The sequence below is a fragment of the Zonotrichia leucophrys genome, chromosome 7, assembly GCF_028769735.1.
Source record: "Zonotrichia leucophrys gambelii isolate GWCS_2022_RI chromosome 7, RI_Zleu_2.0, whole genome shotgun sequence".
NCBI classification, from domain to species: domain Eukaryota; kingdom Metazoa; phylum Chordata; class Aves; order Passeriformes; family Passerellidae; genus Zonotrichia; species Zonotrichia leucophrys.
This window is the reverse complement of record NC_088177.1, coordinates 25,764,855-25,783,425: the sequence shown is the minus strand read 5'-3', so window position 1 is coordinate 25,783,425 and position 18,571 is coordinate 25,764,855. Positions and strand designations below refer to the sequence as shown.

At 37.7% G+C, this 18,571-nt stretch overlaps 1 protein-coding gene across 1 annotated transcript in view; it reads left to right on the top strand.

Moving 5' to 3' along the window:
• GAD1 (glutamate decarboxylase 1) overlaps window positions 1-4,319 on the top strand; it is a 33,332-nt gene extending 29,013 nt beyond the window's left edge. The window contains exon 17 of the mRNA XM_064718356.1: window positions 171-4,319. Within this exon, the coding sequence (XP_064574426.1) occupies window positions 171-344 (174 nt within the window). The 3' untranslated portion in view covers window positions 345-4,319. The remainder of the gene's footprint in view (window positions 1-170) is intronic.
• Window positions 4,320-18,571: the final 14,252 nt, after the last annotated feature.

The following is an 18,571-nucleotide window of genomic DNA, read 5'->3' as shown; positions in this document are numbered from 1 at the left end:
TTTCAAGCTTTTTCTTGTTACAGACATCTTTTATTAAAACAAATGCCTGCCGATTTCTTTTTTCTGAATTAAGAAATGCTGTGATGTACAAGGAAAGAATAATTTTTTTCTTCTCTCTTTGTGTGTGTGTGTCTCTCTCTCTTTTTGTGATTTTTTTTTTTATGATAAAGGTGGCACCAAAAATCAAGGCATTGATGATGGAGTCAGGCACCACCATGGTTGGATATCAGCCTCAGGGAGATAAAGTCAACTTCTTCCGAATGGTCATCTCAAACCCAGCAGCAACTAAGTCTGACATTGACTTCCTCATTGAGGAAATTGAGAGGCTGGGGCAGGAGCTGTAGTGGTTGAATGATTTATTTCTGGAATTCACTGTTTTCCAGCACTGGCTATTTTTTAAACCCAGTTCTGCAGAACATGTTTAAAGGAAATTCTGTAAGTTGCAATCTCCTAAGACATCCTTAAACAAAACAACTATAGGCTACTGAAATATATATGTATTGTTAGATCATATTATTGAGGGAAAATGTATTATCTTGAAGTTGAAGTACTATTGACTCTTACATTGGTCTTGTTTATTGTAGACTGCAGAAAATTAATAGATATTAAAATAGCAAATTAAGAACTCTGCACAGTATATATGTACAGTATAAATAAATATATATAATTATATATATACATACATATATATATATATAAAGTGGTTATAAACTTAGATCAAAGCCACAGCATGTTTTCCACTTTAAGAAAATTAAGTTTTCCTTCAACAACTTTGGTGTGGATAATGTGCTACAAGTTTTTCTGCCAGACAGAAACAGACATATAGAAACATTTCTAAAATGTAGATTCTTAGGAGCTAAAGAAAATGTATAACAGTATTAGATCTTATTGTTGGTGCTTTTCTCACATACAAAACAGCAATCTCTAAGAGCACCTTTGAGTAAAATAGTTGTACTTGCCCTTTAGTGTCAAATCAGGGGATGACAGTAGCAGAGTCATTGTAACAGGTATATTATTGCTGTATTTTTAGAGGTTAATTTGTGTAGATTGTGTATATTATTGTTAAATTACTTTGTGTAAAAGGATTTAAATGTAATAGTTTTACAGCAAGATAACTGTTTAATTGTAGGTATCTGAAACATTTGCTTATTTATATGCAGAGATTTACCATGCTGAAGAGTTGTCTTGTATTTTCTTCTGTTTGTAATGTAACCTATTTATATATTATTGAAGTTCTAAATAATGTTTATGGTATTTTAGTGTCTTTGTGAGCCAAAGAAAAAATAAGAAAATATTAGTTGACACTTTTGTTTAAATCCTAGTGCCCTTAAAGTATAACTTACAGATAATTTTACTGAAGATAAGGAATTCTGACATTGTGTATAGACTATCAAATTATGGGATCCCTTTAATCTATTAGAATTATTAGAAATTTCAGTTTTATTTATTGTAAAGTCAGACTGTTCAGTGTTCTGAATGCTTTTCTAGTGAATATTGATTGCTACCCAAGGCCCCTGTTTTTGAGTTTTATTTCAGAACTGACCTCTGTGACCATTTTAACTAAATTCTGTGGGAGTTTTAACCACATCATTCTTTTAGTGAAATGGAATTTCACTAAAATGGAATTTGGAGCTTATAAAATAAATAAAACCAAAAGTAATCTCAGTATCTTTTAATACAGCCAGCTTGTCCCAATAATTTCAACTGGTTAGTCTTTTCAAAGTATAGACACCAGATTCATCTGCAGCTTAATCAATTTTAATCATTAGCTAATCAATATTACTGAGTGGAAAAGTCCATACTAGAAACACAGCAGTGGAACAAAATGGAGATTCAATAATCCTCTGTTCACTGAGTTAGTGTCATGGTGATAAATGGAATATGCTAATTTCAAGTGTTTTCATACGTGATTCTTTGCAAAGCAGTAATTAATTGCTTTTTTTCCCTTCCCTCCACCTCAGTAATAAAATTGAATTATTTTAGAAACTTTCAGAGAAATACAGTCATGCCATGCAGTTTTTGCAGTCTCTCTGGCCCCTGTCAGTCCTGTGGAAAGACAGCTACAGGTAAGAGAGATTTCCGTCCCGCAGGTGCCACCGGCTGTGCTTTGAGGATGCTGTCTCAGGTTTGTGTTAGCACAGGGAGAAGGGAGAAGCTGCTACAGTAAATGCTGTCTCCTACAGCACAGCCTTTCCAGGTTTTCATAGAACTCTTGCTTATTCCTCTTTCAAAATCTTCTGTAAAATCTTTTCTTCAAATCGAGTTGAAGCTAAAAATTATTGTCACTGACCTTTAGATTTATGAGTATGACTTTCTAAATTGATCTGCATTGTTACTCCATATCATGAAACCCCCTAGTAATCATACCAATGCAGTATTCCTTTCATTAGATTTTTTCAAGACAGTGTTTGTTGGTTTCTTTCCTTCTTGATCTCAAACCTCAATCTTGCTCAATTATAAGCCCATTGTATTACTTTGTAGTCAATATTTGACATTTCCTGATGGAAACATCCATGCTGTATGACCTGAGGCCTGCAGTACAGGTGTAGTTGGCATAAACATTGACTTTAGTGCTAAATTCCATAATATTGAATGCCAAACTTTATAGATACCAGCTATTCATCAAAACTAGAGGACCTCTCATTGAGAGCTGTTCTTAGAGTACAGGAAGAAGCTTTTTTTGAAGAAGCACGTCACATTTTTATTTCAGACTTCTGTCTGAAATCTGGTCTCAGTTTTACTTTATTCAAAGGGCAGCTACAGAAAATTGAAAAAATTCTTTCAGTACTTCTTGTTTATGAGAAACAATATGAGCTAATATAATTAATCCAAAGACATATAACTGATGACTTAGCTTCACTAGAGGATTTTAGGTCTTCCACACAAATGCCATGGTTCTTATGATTACCCCAGTTCTTAGGTGGGAATTTCTGATTTTCTCCATCTCCCTTGTCAATAATGGTATTGCTAAAGCTCCATTTTCCCCTCAGTCCTCTAACCTTAATATTTTAACCTCAAGAACCCTGTAACCAGATCACCATCTCAACATTCTAATAGTAGTTTAATGTATCTGAGCTGTTAATTCTCCTTGAAGCAAATAAATAAGGTGAAGAGAACCATCTTCATCCTGATCATGAAGCTGTAGGAAGGACCAGAATACAGCTGATGGCATTCCTACAGCACACCCCTGACAGTTCTGAAATGCAGTCAGAAACAGATCTAGACCTCCTCAGGGCATGTATAACGTTTTGCTCACTAACATTTCTGCTTCTTCCTTTTATGAAGTACCTTGTGTTTTGAAGGTTAAAAGCATCCTTTTGCCATTGATGGTTTGCAGCTGAGCGGGAATAATGGAGCTCCTCCTGCTTGTTTGGGAAGTGAGACCCTCAATGCATAGGTGCTGTCTCTAAAGACAGAGGGCTTGGATTTATCTTCCTACCCTCTGCATTTATCTTGCTTTTCTGCAGTGTTGTGTCTTGACACAGATGACCACAATTGGATTTTTGCAAAGCTTTTGATTCTAATATCAACTTCTGGGGTGTTTTCCTATGAGATATAGCAAAAAGGTGTTCAACAGGCACCGTGCTCGTATTAATTTCTGACTTGGTTAATTGATTTTAACAGAGCAGTTGTAGTCATTAGTGAGAAAACTCATCTTTTTTCTTTTTAGGTCATTTCCATCTGAGTAATATGCCACAGCTTCTCAGACTAACACTGACCTGGAACTTTCCTTCTTTTAAATCCATATACTATTGACTGTGAGGGATTAGGATGTAAGGATATACAGGAGTATTGACTAATGTAAAGCATTTTAACTCCATGGGAGCAACTTTGTTTTTCTGAGGTTTAAATTACACTCTGAGCTAGCAATTTTGCCTTTAAAATCACAGGGACAATCACTGTAACTTTGCATGTGTGAATTCAGATCAATTAAACAATAGGCAAGATCTTAGCTGAACAGGTAGCTGCAGTGCTTATGAAATGATATCATTTATTTGGAAAAGACTGACCACTGGATAAAAATCAAGAGCAGCTGGTGATTTTGAATGAGAAAAATTCTGATTGTGTTATTAAAGGTAATTTTTAGAGAAGATAGATTATACCATTCATGGCAGACAGCCAGAAGCAGGGGCCTTGGGAATAATCCAGAATTTTAAAATCATCATGAAGTTAGCTCATAATCTGTTTTTTGAATGGTGACAAATAGGAAGGGATTTTTTAAACAGAATCTCTGTTTTGTGGTTTAAGAAATGTTGAAGTTATAAAGAAGTTATGCAATGCAGTTTTAATTTTTCAATAAAAGTTTATCTTAAAAATTACTAATTTGTCTCATATAATTTTTGTGAGATCTTTTGTTTCCTTAAGAATATGAGACAAAAGCCACGCAACATTATCCCTCGCCTTAAAAATAGTAAGGCAAATGTTAAGGCAGCTATTTAATTTAATTGTGGATTTAATATGAGCTTGTACCAACAATGACTGAGGAAGAACCACAAGCACAGAACCTTGGTCAGTTTGGACAGGATTGTTGAGACATTAGTACTGTATGTAATATGAAAAATGTGCTTTAAAATCTTGGATTCTAAACCATGCTTTGGGGTAACCCACTATTCTCTTGCAGGAGATGAAATAATTTTAGTTTTTTTACACCAAATAGATTGAAAAATAAGAGTACATTTTGAATTTATTGAAGTATAATTTTTTTCTCATGGTATAGATCAATTCTGATTAATTGCTGCTCTATGCATTATCTGTAGGACTGTCATTGATTTTAACAGTATGTAGGAAATTTTATTTTGATTGCTTTAGGGTAGGATGAACATCCTTCAATTAGGATGAGTTTTCTTAAGAAAAGTTTTATTTTAAGTTAAATATTTTATGAAACAAATTAGTCATGAGAAAAATACTTACAAAGAAACTTAATGAGTCAATTAGTGTAGCATACAAATACCATCATGTAGAGCACTAAAAATTATGGAAGATGATTGTATGGTGTGAGTATTAAGGAATGTTCAGCTTATGCACAGACTATTCAGTAAAATGTTAGGACCACAACAAGGCTGTGGGTAGTTAACACAGCTCTCTGTGGTCAACAGAATTACACCTGCCTGGATTTCTCCTGTAATGGTTTATGATTTGCAAGCTGTGACAGTTATGTTGAGGGTGAGGATACATGAATTGGGAGTACTGCTCACTCAAGAACAGCAATTAAATGAGGAAGAGATGAGAAGATGCAAGCACTATCTGAAAGCAAAAGATTAAAGGAAGGATGGCTGCAAAACATAGAAGGATTTCTGTTTCCTTTGACTATTTGAAAGAATCAGACTTTTGGACAAAGCGAGATTAAAATTTTGGTTAGAAGAAAAGGTAAGATGCAAGAAGAGGACTTTAGGTAGACCTGGTAAAGACAGAGAAAAGTTCTGCTTCTCTGTTTTAATAGTTCTATCTACTGGGGGAAAATGGAACACTGTTTAGTAATGATGATAAAAGAAAAAGCTGAAGACCTTGAATTATTTCTGCTATGTATAAGTATTCTGTTCAGCATCTGAATGTAATTATTTCAGATTGGATAAGTGTACTTGAGATGTGTATTTGTGAATGTATTTATATGTATTGGTATAAATGAGAAGAATGGGTGCATGCCTTACATACTCAGTGTGTATCAGAAAACAAAAAGTTTTGCATGATGGTGACTGTTTTGTGTAGGATTTTTCAGGACAGTTGAAGTATAATATTGAACAAGTATGTAGTGAAGGAAACAGTAAATTATTTTCCCCTACCCTTAAAAGTATGTGTGTGTTGGATATTTATATAAATGATCAAATCTCTATCATATCAAATTCAAATTCTCAAATTACATACCTTTTAACAGGATACCGGTCTGGTTCATCTACAAATGGTTGGTTTGATGCAGGAATTACTGTATAAAAATTTATGGCCTTGTTTTTTGTGGAAAGGTGTTGTGTCATGACTGTGTGAGCACAAATATGTAAGATCAGTGCAGATGATAGGAAATGGAGAAAACCTAAGTTTAACATTCAAGAAAACCTAGAAAAAATGTCACTGCAAGCAAAATCAACACATGTAAGTACAATTACTTTAGCTTAGATTGTAGAAGTCTATCATCTGTGGCCACAGTGCAAGCTGGTTTGAAGCAGTGCCTACTCAGTGTGACATCATTAAGAGTTTCCATTATGGCATGTTGTCCTTCCAAAAAATAGAAACTTGAATGCTACTTTAAATCCAACAGGAGAAAGTGTCTCTAAAAAGCAGCGTGAGAAAGGCATAAGAGATTTCTCATTCAGTGTCAATTGCTATGTATACCTTCCAAAGTTTGCATGTATTATAAATTACATTCACTTTTTAACACATTGCCTTATTAGGACTTCCCCTGGGCCTCAGCAAAAAAGACCATTAATCTCAATTGAGCTGTTCTTTTACTTTTGGGAAGGTTGCCTGCAGGGTAACACTGGCATTCATTCTTGTGGATATACATCCAGCCTTACCACCAGATAAATTCTTTATTTCCATTAGGCTGGGGCTTCTTGTGGTTCCTTGTTGCATTTTCTGGCTGTGAGCACCCTCTGAAGACAAGGCCCTTATTGAGTGTCTCTTGCAGGTGATCACTCTCCTGCCACACTCACAGCACTGGCCATCACTAACACACTGGCACAGCTCTTGGTTATCTCAAGGGGCACAGCTTCACTGGGCAGCAGGCAGCACACCTCCACATGCTGGGTTTACCAGTGCTGAACTAAAGAACCACAGCTGTTTTGATTACAGCAGGATTTCCTATTTGTGAAAAAAAAAAAAAAAAGTCTTTTACTAATTCATTATAACCACTACTCCTTATTTGCCAGTAAGTGTGCTGCTACAATAATTCACTGTGTTCACTTATCTTGGCTGCACTTTACAAGTCTATTACTTGTACCTGACTCGGGCATGTTTCAGGGGTACTATATTTCTTCGTACTGTTTTGGATATCATGGCTCTTCTATTAATCTACAAATTTTCCAGAAGTGTGGAGGATTTTCCCACTACAAAAGAATCCAGTTTAGTTTCTGTACTATAAATACCCCATATTGGTGAGTAGTTGTTAGTTTTTACTCAGTCATAGCAAAAGTAAATGTAATTATTCTGTAGGTATAAATTAAATGCCAGCTTTATCTTACAGTATAATGTGATGTGTCTTCTTTTGTCTTCCCAAGCATATGAGGCCTGTCTTTTTGCAAGCTATGATGTCCCAGCTTGTTAATTGTGACCTGGCTCCCTGGCAGTAAGAACTGTAATTGCCATCAGACAGCTCCCTCTGCTTCCTGAAGTGAGTGTGTGCAGACTGATTCCAACATTAGAGCTTATGTTGCAGGTTAAAGTTAAAAAAAATTTCTTCCTTTCAAATACATCAACATTACTGTAAAAAGAACTACTAGGCCAGTAATTGCTACAATTTTCCTTCCCTAAAAGCCTAGTGTTTTTTTCCTCTCAGAAATTCTGTGACTGCAGTGTAAATAATTATGCTTAGCTATTGTTGAACGACTTGAGAACTCATGTTAATTTTCTATATATAATGCTGCTGTAATTGTACAATTACTGCTGTACTGGAAGCAGGCCAGAGGTGGAATAGAGGTTCTCAGGGGAGTTTGAAGGCTCTCTCATTTATTCCATAGCTCAGATCAGAGCTGTCTCCATTAAGCTGACAAAGTGGCCAAAAAAGTCACTGAAATCACTGGATTATGCTATAGAGAATTGGTAGGATTCTCAGAAAAATGTACATGGCTTGAATTTCCAACAGGAATGCCTGTTCCCCTCTAGTCTTTTAGCAAATACATTTAATTAAAAGAGCTTCAACAAACATAGGGCCCTTACCCTATGACCACGCCCTCACTTTAGGGTTTATGTAGTGAGCTACTAATTCATCCATCTACATAGGAAATTTCTAAAAAGGCACAATACAAGTGTACATCTTGTCCTTTTGAGGTGATTTTTATGATGCTTGTATCCCCATTCATGCGTTTAGCCCAGAAGTAAGTTTTGCACCTTGAAGACTGGTTGTGAGAGCAAGGGGGGGAGAAGAATCCCAGACTTTGTTATCAGGAGCTGCACTTGCTCCCTGCATCCTTCTCCTGGTCTGTGCTCTCTGCAGCACAGACAGTGGGACAGAGCTCTCCTGTGCTTTTAGTTAGTCTTTAGCTAGCTGAGGCAGTGAATTTCCCTGGACTGTGGTTTTTCTTCTTCTTGGAACTGTTTGAACCTGCGCTGGACTGAAAACCCAGAAGAGCACCAGGAGCTGACACCTGTGGCCACCAGGGCCTGGGACGCTGCATTCCAGCACTGGAGGGACTGAACACAGACTGAGTGAGCCCAGTCACAGCCCACTAAGGGAACTTGCTGAGTTTGTCATCTCTCAGAGCAGCAAGAGGTTTTATTGTGTAATATTGTTCATTTTTTTGTGCTGGTGAGTGCTTTGCCTCTTAATAAACAGGGTTTTTTCCACTTCTCTCCAAGGAAATCTTTTCCCACACCAGTTGTGGGAGGGACCACTTGAATTGCTTTCTAAAGGAACCCCCTTGGGGGCTTTCTCCCAAATCTGCCTTAAACCAGGACAGTCTCTAGGCTTGTAAAAACAAATTATTCTGCAAATACAGGACATCCCCAACATTTTAGAACTAAATAATGTTTTATATATTATCTTCCCAGCATTCTATATTTCTTTATATATTGTCTTCCCAGCATTCCATATTTCTCATCCTTCCAGTGAATGGATCAATAGATCCTTTCAAATGTGTGTATAGGGGAGAGAGAGTGCACAAGGAAAGCTTCTGTGCCATGCTGCCAAACCAGTTCCTTCTGCCCATCTTTGAATGGAAGACCAGATTATGAGGTTGTTCTAACATGAGAAAAAAACCCACTTGGGTACATATTAAAAGGGAAAGAGAACTGTTACACCAAAGAAGAGTCACATGGGGCTAATTTCAAACTAGTAAAGTTGTCCAGCAGGCAGAAAGGAAATGCACAGTACCCTTTTGGCTGTGGTAAAACATTAGAAGAAGCCAAGAATTAATTTGATACCACTTAAGTGATGTTCATTGCATATAGTTTGAAATAGATATCAGCATGGAGTAAGTTATTTTGTAAATAGAAATGTAGATGAATATCTACCAGTCCTAACCGCTTACTTATAGAGTTCTCGATCCATAAGATTTTTCTGGCAGTAATATTTTTTCATTACATCCACAGGCACTAGGAACCTTTTTTACCATCTACATCACTCAGCAAAAGGTACTAAGAGGAATTGTGTAGAGAGGTAAAGCTTTCTTCCACACAATTTTTTTACTTATGTTTGTCTATGTTAAGTCAGTTTAATTTTCTAACAGTTGATGTCTGTAAAATTGGATGTTGGTTTCCTAGGCTAAATAATACAAGTTTCATTACTAAAATAATTTGATATGGCAAAGGACAAAGTTAAGCAGTGAAAAATAAACTGCATAGAAACAGATGTGTAGAAAAAAGAAATCTGAGCTAACAGATTATTCTGTCTCTGTGTGACTTGAGTCTGATGTGCTCTCTGAAATGCAGATTCAGCAATCTGAGCAGCTGTTCAGCAGTTACAACAAAGAATACCAAGGATTTAGAAAAATTGAGGCCCATTTCCCTATTACACTGTAAATCCAGGCTTTTGTCTCCAGTTGTGAATGAGATATGATTTGGTAGGTTCTTGTCCACTAAAACCAAGTCATATTCAGACTTTGACAATTTTTAAAAATAAATCAATTATTATTTGAAAATCTTTTACATAGTAAGTTATACAGAATCTTCTCATGGAGAACTGGATATATATTTCTAAATCAGACCAAATGTCTTAATCAGTTGTTATATAAGAAATTAAGAAAACAATATAAAATAATTGATTTAAAGCATGCATATAAAAATACATCAAATGTTAGAAATATTTTACCCAGAGTATTTTGATTTTACATTCTTTTGTTATACACTGCATCCTACAAATAGCTTTTAAGCTACCTTAGAAATTGAGGCGCTTTATAATTTCTTTTGTATTTACCCATGCTCCATAAGGCACATTGTAATTGTAGCTAGTTTTATGAGCCTGTATTATTTGCAGGTCTCTGGACTTGGTAACATTTTATAAGATGCAGCTGTTGAACTGCTTTTAGCTGGTTCAGTAATGGTTGCAATTGTTTTCCAGTTGACTGTAATTCCTGGGATTTAGTTGGTTTGTTATTTAAAAACAACAGCAAAACAGGAAACCTTTGATAAATTACATTCCTAATTTATGCAGTTATGTTGTAATGTGCTGATGGCTCTCTAACAGATCAAGACTTAACAGCATAAATAAAGAGGTAGTTTAGAACCTAACATTTAAAAAAAATGACTTCACCCTGGTGTAATGCTATTGAATTTTAGTGCAGTTACACTAAGGAAAATTAAGGAGAAACTGAATGAACTAGAACCAGGTGTACTGCCCTGCTTCTAAAAGGGATGTGACTATAGTAGAAGAAAAAAGGAGTTTAGGGAAAAATAAGGTCAGGGTGATCACAAGAGATGCTCTGCATCCCTTTTGTCAGCCTGCACCTTGGTTTCCAGCTACAATTTCAGGGTCATCTTTCATGGCTGAATATCAAACAACTCTAACCTGCCAAACTTTGCTGCTGTGGTACAGCTGCAGGTAATGGTATAAGAATAGTGGGCACTGTAATTCCTCTGTGACTACTCAGGTTATATTGTCCAAGATCCCTTTTCAGGTTCATGTCCAGATTTCTTCTTTGATATCTCTAAAGATGAAGAATGAGAATGAATCTGATATCTCCTATTTTCCTTCTGTATGTGATGGTGAAGCCTGAGCACATACCTGGAAGTGAGAGTAGATTATTCCACTTGCAGTTAGGAGACAGACCTGACTAGTAAATGAATAGTATCTAAACTACCTTAAAATCTAGAGACCTGCAAAAAATAAAATAAAACAATCCTACCCCAAACAAACAAACAACAAACATCCCCCAACCCTAACCAACAATAAGAGATCCAGTGTAAAAGGAGACTAAATATTTTCATCTCCTTTCCAGGTATCAGAAGAATCAAATTTTAAGGTTTAGATCTATTAATCTTTTCTATTTATTTGGCCTGAGCAATTATAATACTAACATGCTGGAAATATTTCACAGGTGATAGAGAATTGTATTGTATATTTACAATGGAGAAATAAAATCATTCCCCTCAATCATCTTAATATTTTTGATACGGGTGAACCATTGGAACCCTCTTATACAGAGTCGAGAATTTCACTAAGAACAGAGAAAATATTGAACAGGAAGGAGATGGAGACCTCTGTGCCTGATGTGCTTGGACTTCTTCATGAATGACTGGTATTGACTGAGACAGTCTTCCGAAATTGTGTTGGTGTTCTTAAAGTAGTTGTGTTTTGATATGTTTCAACAGCTTTGCTAGCACTTTGCACTAAACAATTTGCAATCATAGCTTTTTAAGGCAACTAGAAACTAACTGTGCTTCTCTTTTGTTTGCTTTTTAACTGAGCAGGATTATCTAAGCTGTTTTTTATTACAGTAATTAATTCAAAAGCTCTCTAATATCTGTTTCTCATTATGACAGAGTTAGGTCGTGAATTGTGTATTAAAAAAAAAAGAAACAATTATAACAAATAAGAGTCACTGTTCCAAGATGTCTGTAATTTTGCATTTTGACTGCATTTTGCGCTGATCAGACTTTAAAATTGCTACTTTCCGGTTCACATTTTCCCAGCTTAGTCCCTGCATAAGGGACATTTTAAAGATTGAGAAAAAGGGAGTATCCAGTTTTACCAGGGAGGATACAAGGAGTTAAAACAAAGTTAAACTGAGATGTGCTAGAAACCCCCTACAAATCTTACATTGTATATTTTAAAAGACAAAATGGGCTTGTACCAAATGCAGACATATTGGAAGACCCACTGCCTTTGATATTCTAAAATGAAAAAGTATAACTCTAAAGCTTGTGTCAGTAGCCCCCAGTCAGCAGATTTTCTGTTTCCCACTGGGCTTTCATTGAAGAGAAGCAGTAAGAAGAAGCAGTTGGAGAGAAGGCCAGGGGAGCAAAACTGAGCACACAGGTGTATAGGTGAGGACAGGTCTCAAGACCTGGATCTGAGAATTGCCTGTAGGTAGGCCTGTGGCTGTAAGCCTGGGCTTCTTCCAGCTCCTGCTGGATCAGGGTCTTAGCCTGCAATTTCTGATTCTTGCAGCACTCATGTTCCTTTTCTAAGCAGTTCTGTGGCTTCCATCAAAGCCAGTGGGTAAACTGCCTTTCCTCTCCTCGTTTTTGGCTGCAGCAATTTCCTCTGTGCTTCTGCTTGTTAGTCTCTTATGGTGACCGCAATTTTTCCCCTTCATGCTGACTTAAGTAGGAAAAAAATTCAAATGATCATCTGTTCTCAATTTTCTTCAGCCATTTAACTCTTTCTGTCCTTGATGTTGTTTTGCTTAGCAGATTATTGGCCCAAATCTCTGTTCCAGGAGTGTCTGGGCCTAGGACAACATCCAAGTTTGTGTTGGAGGTTAAAAGCCCCATGTAACACCACACTGTTCACTGAATCTGACACCATATCAAGAAAAGACACTCAAAGAAATACACTTGGTCAGTGATGTCTGTCCCTGAAAACAAATGAAACATCTTCCAGAAACATGTTTGAAAGTCCTAGCTAATGCCTTGTACATAATTTCTCTCCAAAGTCACACTTTAGCACTATCCATAAAGTCAGAAGGAAGAAACCCTCATGGTTAAGGTTCAGTCATTTATGTGACTAACTCCACACTCTTCACAGTGTGTTCTAGAATAAAAGCTGCTCCATATATTCAAGGAGGTATTGCAGGACTCAAACCCCTTGGCTCTAGTAGTGATCTACCCAGAACAGCTAGAGGGGGAGTCAGTGCCAGCGGGAATAAAGGGGCAGCTCCAGAAAGTGGCTGGGTCTTTCCAAGTGGTGCTATATCACCAGTCCTGCCAATTGCACTGACACCTGCAAATCCCATCTCAAAATAAATAAAAGCTATTCCAGCACATCCAGCTGGGCCCACCAGCTCTTGTTTCCCAAACTTTGTGCTTGCTGAGAAATGAATCTGATCAGGTGGCATTAGCAAGGGCCATTGAATCATTCTTGTCAGCAGTATGGGAAAGCATTGTTGTTCTGTGTCATTTGGCTTTCAGTGCAGTGATTTCAGATGACAAACTGCTCATTTGATTTTTAAGCTCAACACATGGGTGACATCCTCAGTTGCTGCCTTGGGGACACTGCAGAAAGCAGGGAGAGCTCCATCTGCCTGCAGTGACATGGAAACCATGTCAAACAGATGCTTGTCCAGGGACAGTGATTCTTGTCATAAATTACTCTTTAACTTAGTTTAACATATCTAGGTAGCTGTGAAAATGACTTCTGGCACTTTATCTTGTGCAATAATTCATTGGTTTTGCTAATTCACCCAGGAAGTCCTTTAGCATTTCCTCTATGGAAGTGGTGCCAAGAGCACTCATATAGCCAGTAAAGGAAGGATTAACCTAAGCTCCAGCTTCTAGCTGCTCTCATTAGAACATGTGAGAGAACAGAAATTCTAATTTTTTTTTTGGAGAAAGGTTGGGTGCTGCATTGTGTTGACACTGCTTTCTGGCTAGGCTTATAGGATCTGATTATGTCCTAGGATTTTTCTCTCTTCTTTATCAATTTTATTTGCTCCCTCCAGCAAGAGCTCATTAAGAGAACAGTCATCTGGCTTTAACAAGCTCCACCTACAGAATAATTCTACCCAGTAGTATTCTTCCTAGGATTTTAAGGCCATTATTTGAGGATTGCCACTCCCATGGCATGTATTACATTACCAGTTTTTTAAATTGTATTCAAACTCCCAAACCTAATCTAAAATTAAATAATGTTCACAAGGACAGGCCTCCTGCTTTCTCAGGGATGTGATAAATACTAGCAGAAGCTCAAAAAATACATTTCCTTGTTGTGGAAGATAGAATCCTTCTCCTTAAGACTTGCAGGAAAAGAAGTTATCAGCTATTGAGGCAGAAGAAAATTAATCATAAAAGACTTTTCAGGCCAAGAAAAGATAAAGGACAGGGAGTTGAATGTTGGTTTTGTTGTTTTTTTTTCTGAAGGGGGGATTAAAAATAACTTAAGAAATGCATAGTTATGGAACCTTTCATATTACATGTCAAGATGAAACAATTCAAAAATATAACAAAGACTAAAAGGGTCTTTTCCTGAGGCTAAAGTAGATTGAGCTTTCTCTGAGAGCAATGTATTGCTTCGAGTCTGGCTGGAAAGAGGCTAATGGTGCTTAGTTTGTAGCTGTCCAGAAGATGGAGGAATGTGCCTTTCTGTGACTAATGAATGCTCTTAGGAGGGCTGTCAGAGAGCTGGAGCTCTGTGGGCAGGAAAGAGGAGCATTGTGAACACGTATAGCCCATGGGGCCAGATCATCCTTGTGTCAGAGTCTGAGTGCTGCATTTGCCCTGTTTATCTCAAATTCCCTGTGACAATGTTTGTTTTATTCCTTCTTTCTGTGAAGAAGGACCTTCTAGGAGCTTTGTATTTCTCTCTCTTTCACCCTATTCACATGTCACAGGTTAGGCAAAAGAGAAGTGGCCCAGTCAGAGCATATGTGCAGCACCAGTCAGCGTTTATGGACTGCCTGGCTTCAGAGGGCCCCTGTTCTGGGCTTAGGGATGCAGAAGAAAGTGACAGAGCTTCTGGGAGAGGCAACTCTCTGGTAACTCTGCCTTGGTACAAAGTGAGAGTACAGTTTTAGAACTGCTCCTGCACTCTGACAACCAAACCTATGAAGGCCAAAGCGATAAAATCAAATACTGTGGATGAAACCATCACACTGATTTCTTTTATCCCTGATATTCAAGAACTATATTTGGCACTTCTGCTTGGTCAAATCTGTCAGGGCAGGTGTAATTTCTCTTGTTAATGCTCAATGTGTTTGCAATAACTCTGTAAAGCCTACAGAAAAGGTCTAGACTTTTTTCCAAGAAGGACCTTTGTGTCAGGCTCAATAAATGGGACCCTGCTCAGGACAGGACACTAAAAGATTTAATATATGACTCATTTTTAAATACAGGGAGTTTGTAGTGTAAGACTTTCTCCAGTACTAATTTCTTTTAGAAGAGTCTTTATCAACAGCTGTTCTGAACATCCCTCAGCGGACTCTGGCAGTTTGGTAGTACTGTCAAGCTGTAAATTTGCTTTCCTGTCTTACTGGTCTTTTATCTTAAACTGTAAAATTTGAGTTGGGAAACTCCAAAGTAAATTTTTTGTTTTGGGAGGTTTTTTACGTGGACCAACATCTGTCATTAATGTTTCAGTCTGTATTTTAGATAAAGAGCTCTAGAGAAACTGTAGATAAAGCAAAATGTAGAGCTGACTTCTTAATTCATGATCAAAGAATTTAAAATGCTTTATAGAACTAAAGCAGAAGTAGTACACATCACTACACAAAGTACTGAGCACCCAAGACACTGCAGAATGGATTCTGTGAGCAAAAAAATTTCTCATTTGATTTGTTGTATTTAAGAAAACAGGATTTTAAACATCCCTGGTAAATAAAAAGGAGCGCGGCAGCAAATCTTTGACTATCAACAAAGTCTCTTAGTATAAGCAGTTTCCAAAACTCCAGATTTTAGACTAACCACTCGGGTCAAAAATGACTGACAACTCATGTAAGTATCATGTAATGAATTGGTTGGAAATTACTTAATTGATCCTTCATTATGAACCCTTCTTCACAGCATCCCTAGCTGCAGTACTCCCAAAGGCAGCTGCTATCTACAGCTGAATAGTAGCAGGCACATTAAGCCTCTTAAATACTTGCATTGTGATTCCTAAATTGGGTGGCCAGAACCTTACTCTATGCAATTGCTTCTATAATTAAGATTCTATCTGTGTTTCTATAATGAACCCTGTTTTCAACTCAATACATTTTAAAGAGACTGCTTTTCTTTTTTAGCAGTGATTTCACATACATTGTGTTATTTCATGGTTAATAATGAAGTGAATCTTTGAAACATTCTGACATTTGTCATAAACTCTGTGCCCTCTCTTAACCATTCACTAGTGCATCTTTTACTGTGAATACATCTGTTTAAAGGTTATTCTCCTCTGTTATGTCTCCTCTTCATAATACACTGTAAAAATTCTTAACACTATGCTTCAGGCCAGAATTTGGGGGCTGATCTCTGTATGAAATGGGACCACAGGCTAGAGTAAGGATTGCGAGTTTAAAGTAATTATGGAGGCAACAAAGAGAGGACACTGATTTTACTAAGCCCATTCTAATATTCAGGCACACATTTTCAAAGCTTTTTAGGAGCAGAAGATGTCTATTTTTGAGCTTAATCAGCCTTAAAGTCTCAGATGAAACCCCTGTAGCAAGTAAAAAATCGAATAACAAGCCTGTCAGAAACCTATGGCTATAATATTTTAATAGTCTAAGCTGTGCCTCTCAGATCTGTGTGAAAACTACTTACTGGTATCTAACTCAGAGCTACTGGGTCTTCAGCAGCTTTGGGAAGACAGAGTTTAACTGTATTACAGCCAAGGCAATTGCTTTTACCAGTTAAAGTAATGAAGGCTTTAGGTAATTTCCTGTGTCCCATTAATAGGACCTCCACAAATTAGTTTTGCTGAGTTTCTGGTTTCTGAAACAAAAGCCTTGATTCTGGTCTCAACTGACTTGAGGAAGAGAGCTGTAGATTACCTTTACAATTCTCTGATCCGTTGATGGCATCTGCAGTCCTTGGTGCAAATGACAGCAGCCAGAGGAACTATTCCTGATAATAACCAGAGCATGACAGCACTGACTACAGCTCTAACATGTGCCCGTGCTGGCAGCTCTGGGGAAAAAGCAGAGAGCAATTCTGGCAGCTATCTGCCACAGAGCACTCCCCTCACAGAGATGCAGTGTGCTCGTGCTGATCCTGAGACTCTGTGGCCTTTCCCTCCCAGTGCAGAAGAAGATTGCTGTGTGTTGCAATAGCACCAGTTTAGAGTTTTACACGGAGGGTTTGTGAGTTCCAGCTCCTTCCTACAAGTCACACTTAATTGTCTCAGTGAAACTGCTTCCCCTCCCTTATGCATTACTGTAAGTCAGCCATAATGCAATGGAAATTGATAGGTATTTAGAGTGGTAAAAAATGGCAAGTGGTCAAGACTAGGCTCTTTAAGTTTGGCATGGTCTTTTGTACCTCATGGAGCACCAGGAGAGAACCAGCCCTGCAGCATTCTCACTGGGAAAACTGCCTAAGAGCAATTTGTCCAGCTAGTGCCTTCTTCCCTTGCATTTCATTCTGTTTAGCTGCATAGCAACTAATGACCATGAAACCAGCTTTACAAAAGCCCCACATTACTTCTGTACTTAATTAACTTTTAGAGCATCAGACCATAGCATTTAACCATAACCTGCTGAGTTTCAGGGTTTCTTGTTTGGTCAGACACTCACTAATGCTTGGCTTCCATTCAAAGTGCTTCACTGTTAATTTCTTTTAACATTCACACATGGTCTGATCTTTTCCCAGCTGTTCCCAGCAGCAGGTCAAGAACAGGCTCAGTCTCACACCCCCTGACATTTGCAGGTAAGCTGACCATTGCTATCTTATTTCTTCTCACATTGCCTCAGTTCCAAAGCATCTACTGCTCCTGGTCTCCATTGTCTAAAACAATGGGAAGTGCTTGTGAGTACTCCTGCAGCCAGTGGATGAGTGTGTGGCTTCTCTGTGTCAGCAGGCTTTTACCAGCCATTTCTGTGATCTAGACCTACATTTTTGGTTTTGTAGAGCTGAGGGGCCTGTGCTTTAGGTCTCCTGTTACTGTGAAGTTGTAAGTATTGCGGGTGCACAGCCGGGTGGATGCCTTCCAAGCAGCAGTGGGTTGTTCCCTATGTGCTTGCAAAGGAGATAAAATCTCCTTGGGCACTGCTAACATATGACTTGATCTTAGACATACATCAGGTTTTTTATGGCTCCCACCAAGCCCAGTCCTGCTCTGCTGGGACTGAAGTCAACAAGCAGATATTCTGAACTGCAACTCCTCATACCAGGCATTACATTAAGAGCTGAAATTAATGAGGTCATATATTGATTAGGGGATAAAACTAAGAGTTATATTATAACCCATCTGCTTCTTAGTCACTGCACACTGCTGCTCTATTGCCACCTGAAACTGCAGCCTTCCTTCCTTTAGTGCTTGCTTACTGAGACAATCTCTTTTATTACTGTAGGCCTTCCCATGACTCTGGCAGTATTCACTTAATTTAATTTTAAAGGCACCCATTAATGAAAATTATTCTATTTACTGATTCTTAATAATGCCTCAGAAGCTTTTGTTGTGGTGTGCATGTCTATGTTTGAGCTTAAAACCGTTTCTGCAATAAATCATAATTTTCTGCCTGTCTTAGCCTCTAAGTGATTTGGGTCAAATAGACTGATTTGTTCACTGTAGCTCCCTTCCTGCCACACATGCCTGGGTTTCTGTCCATTTTCATTCCTGTTTGCCCAGCACCAA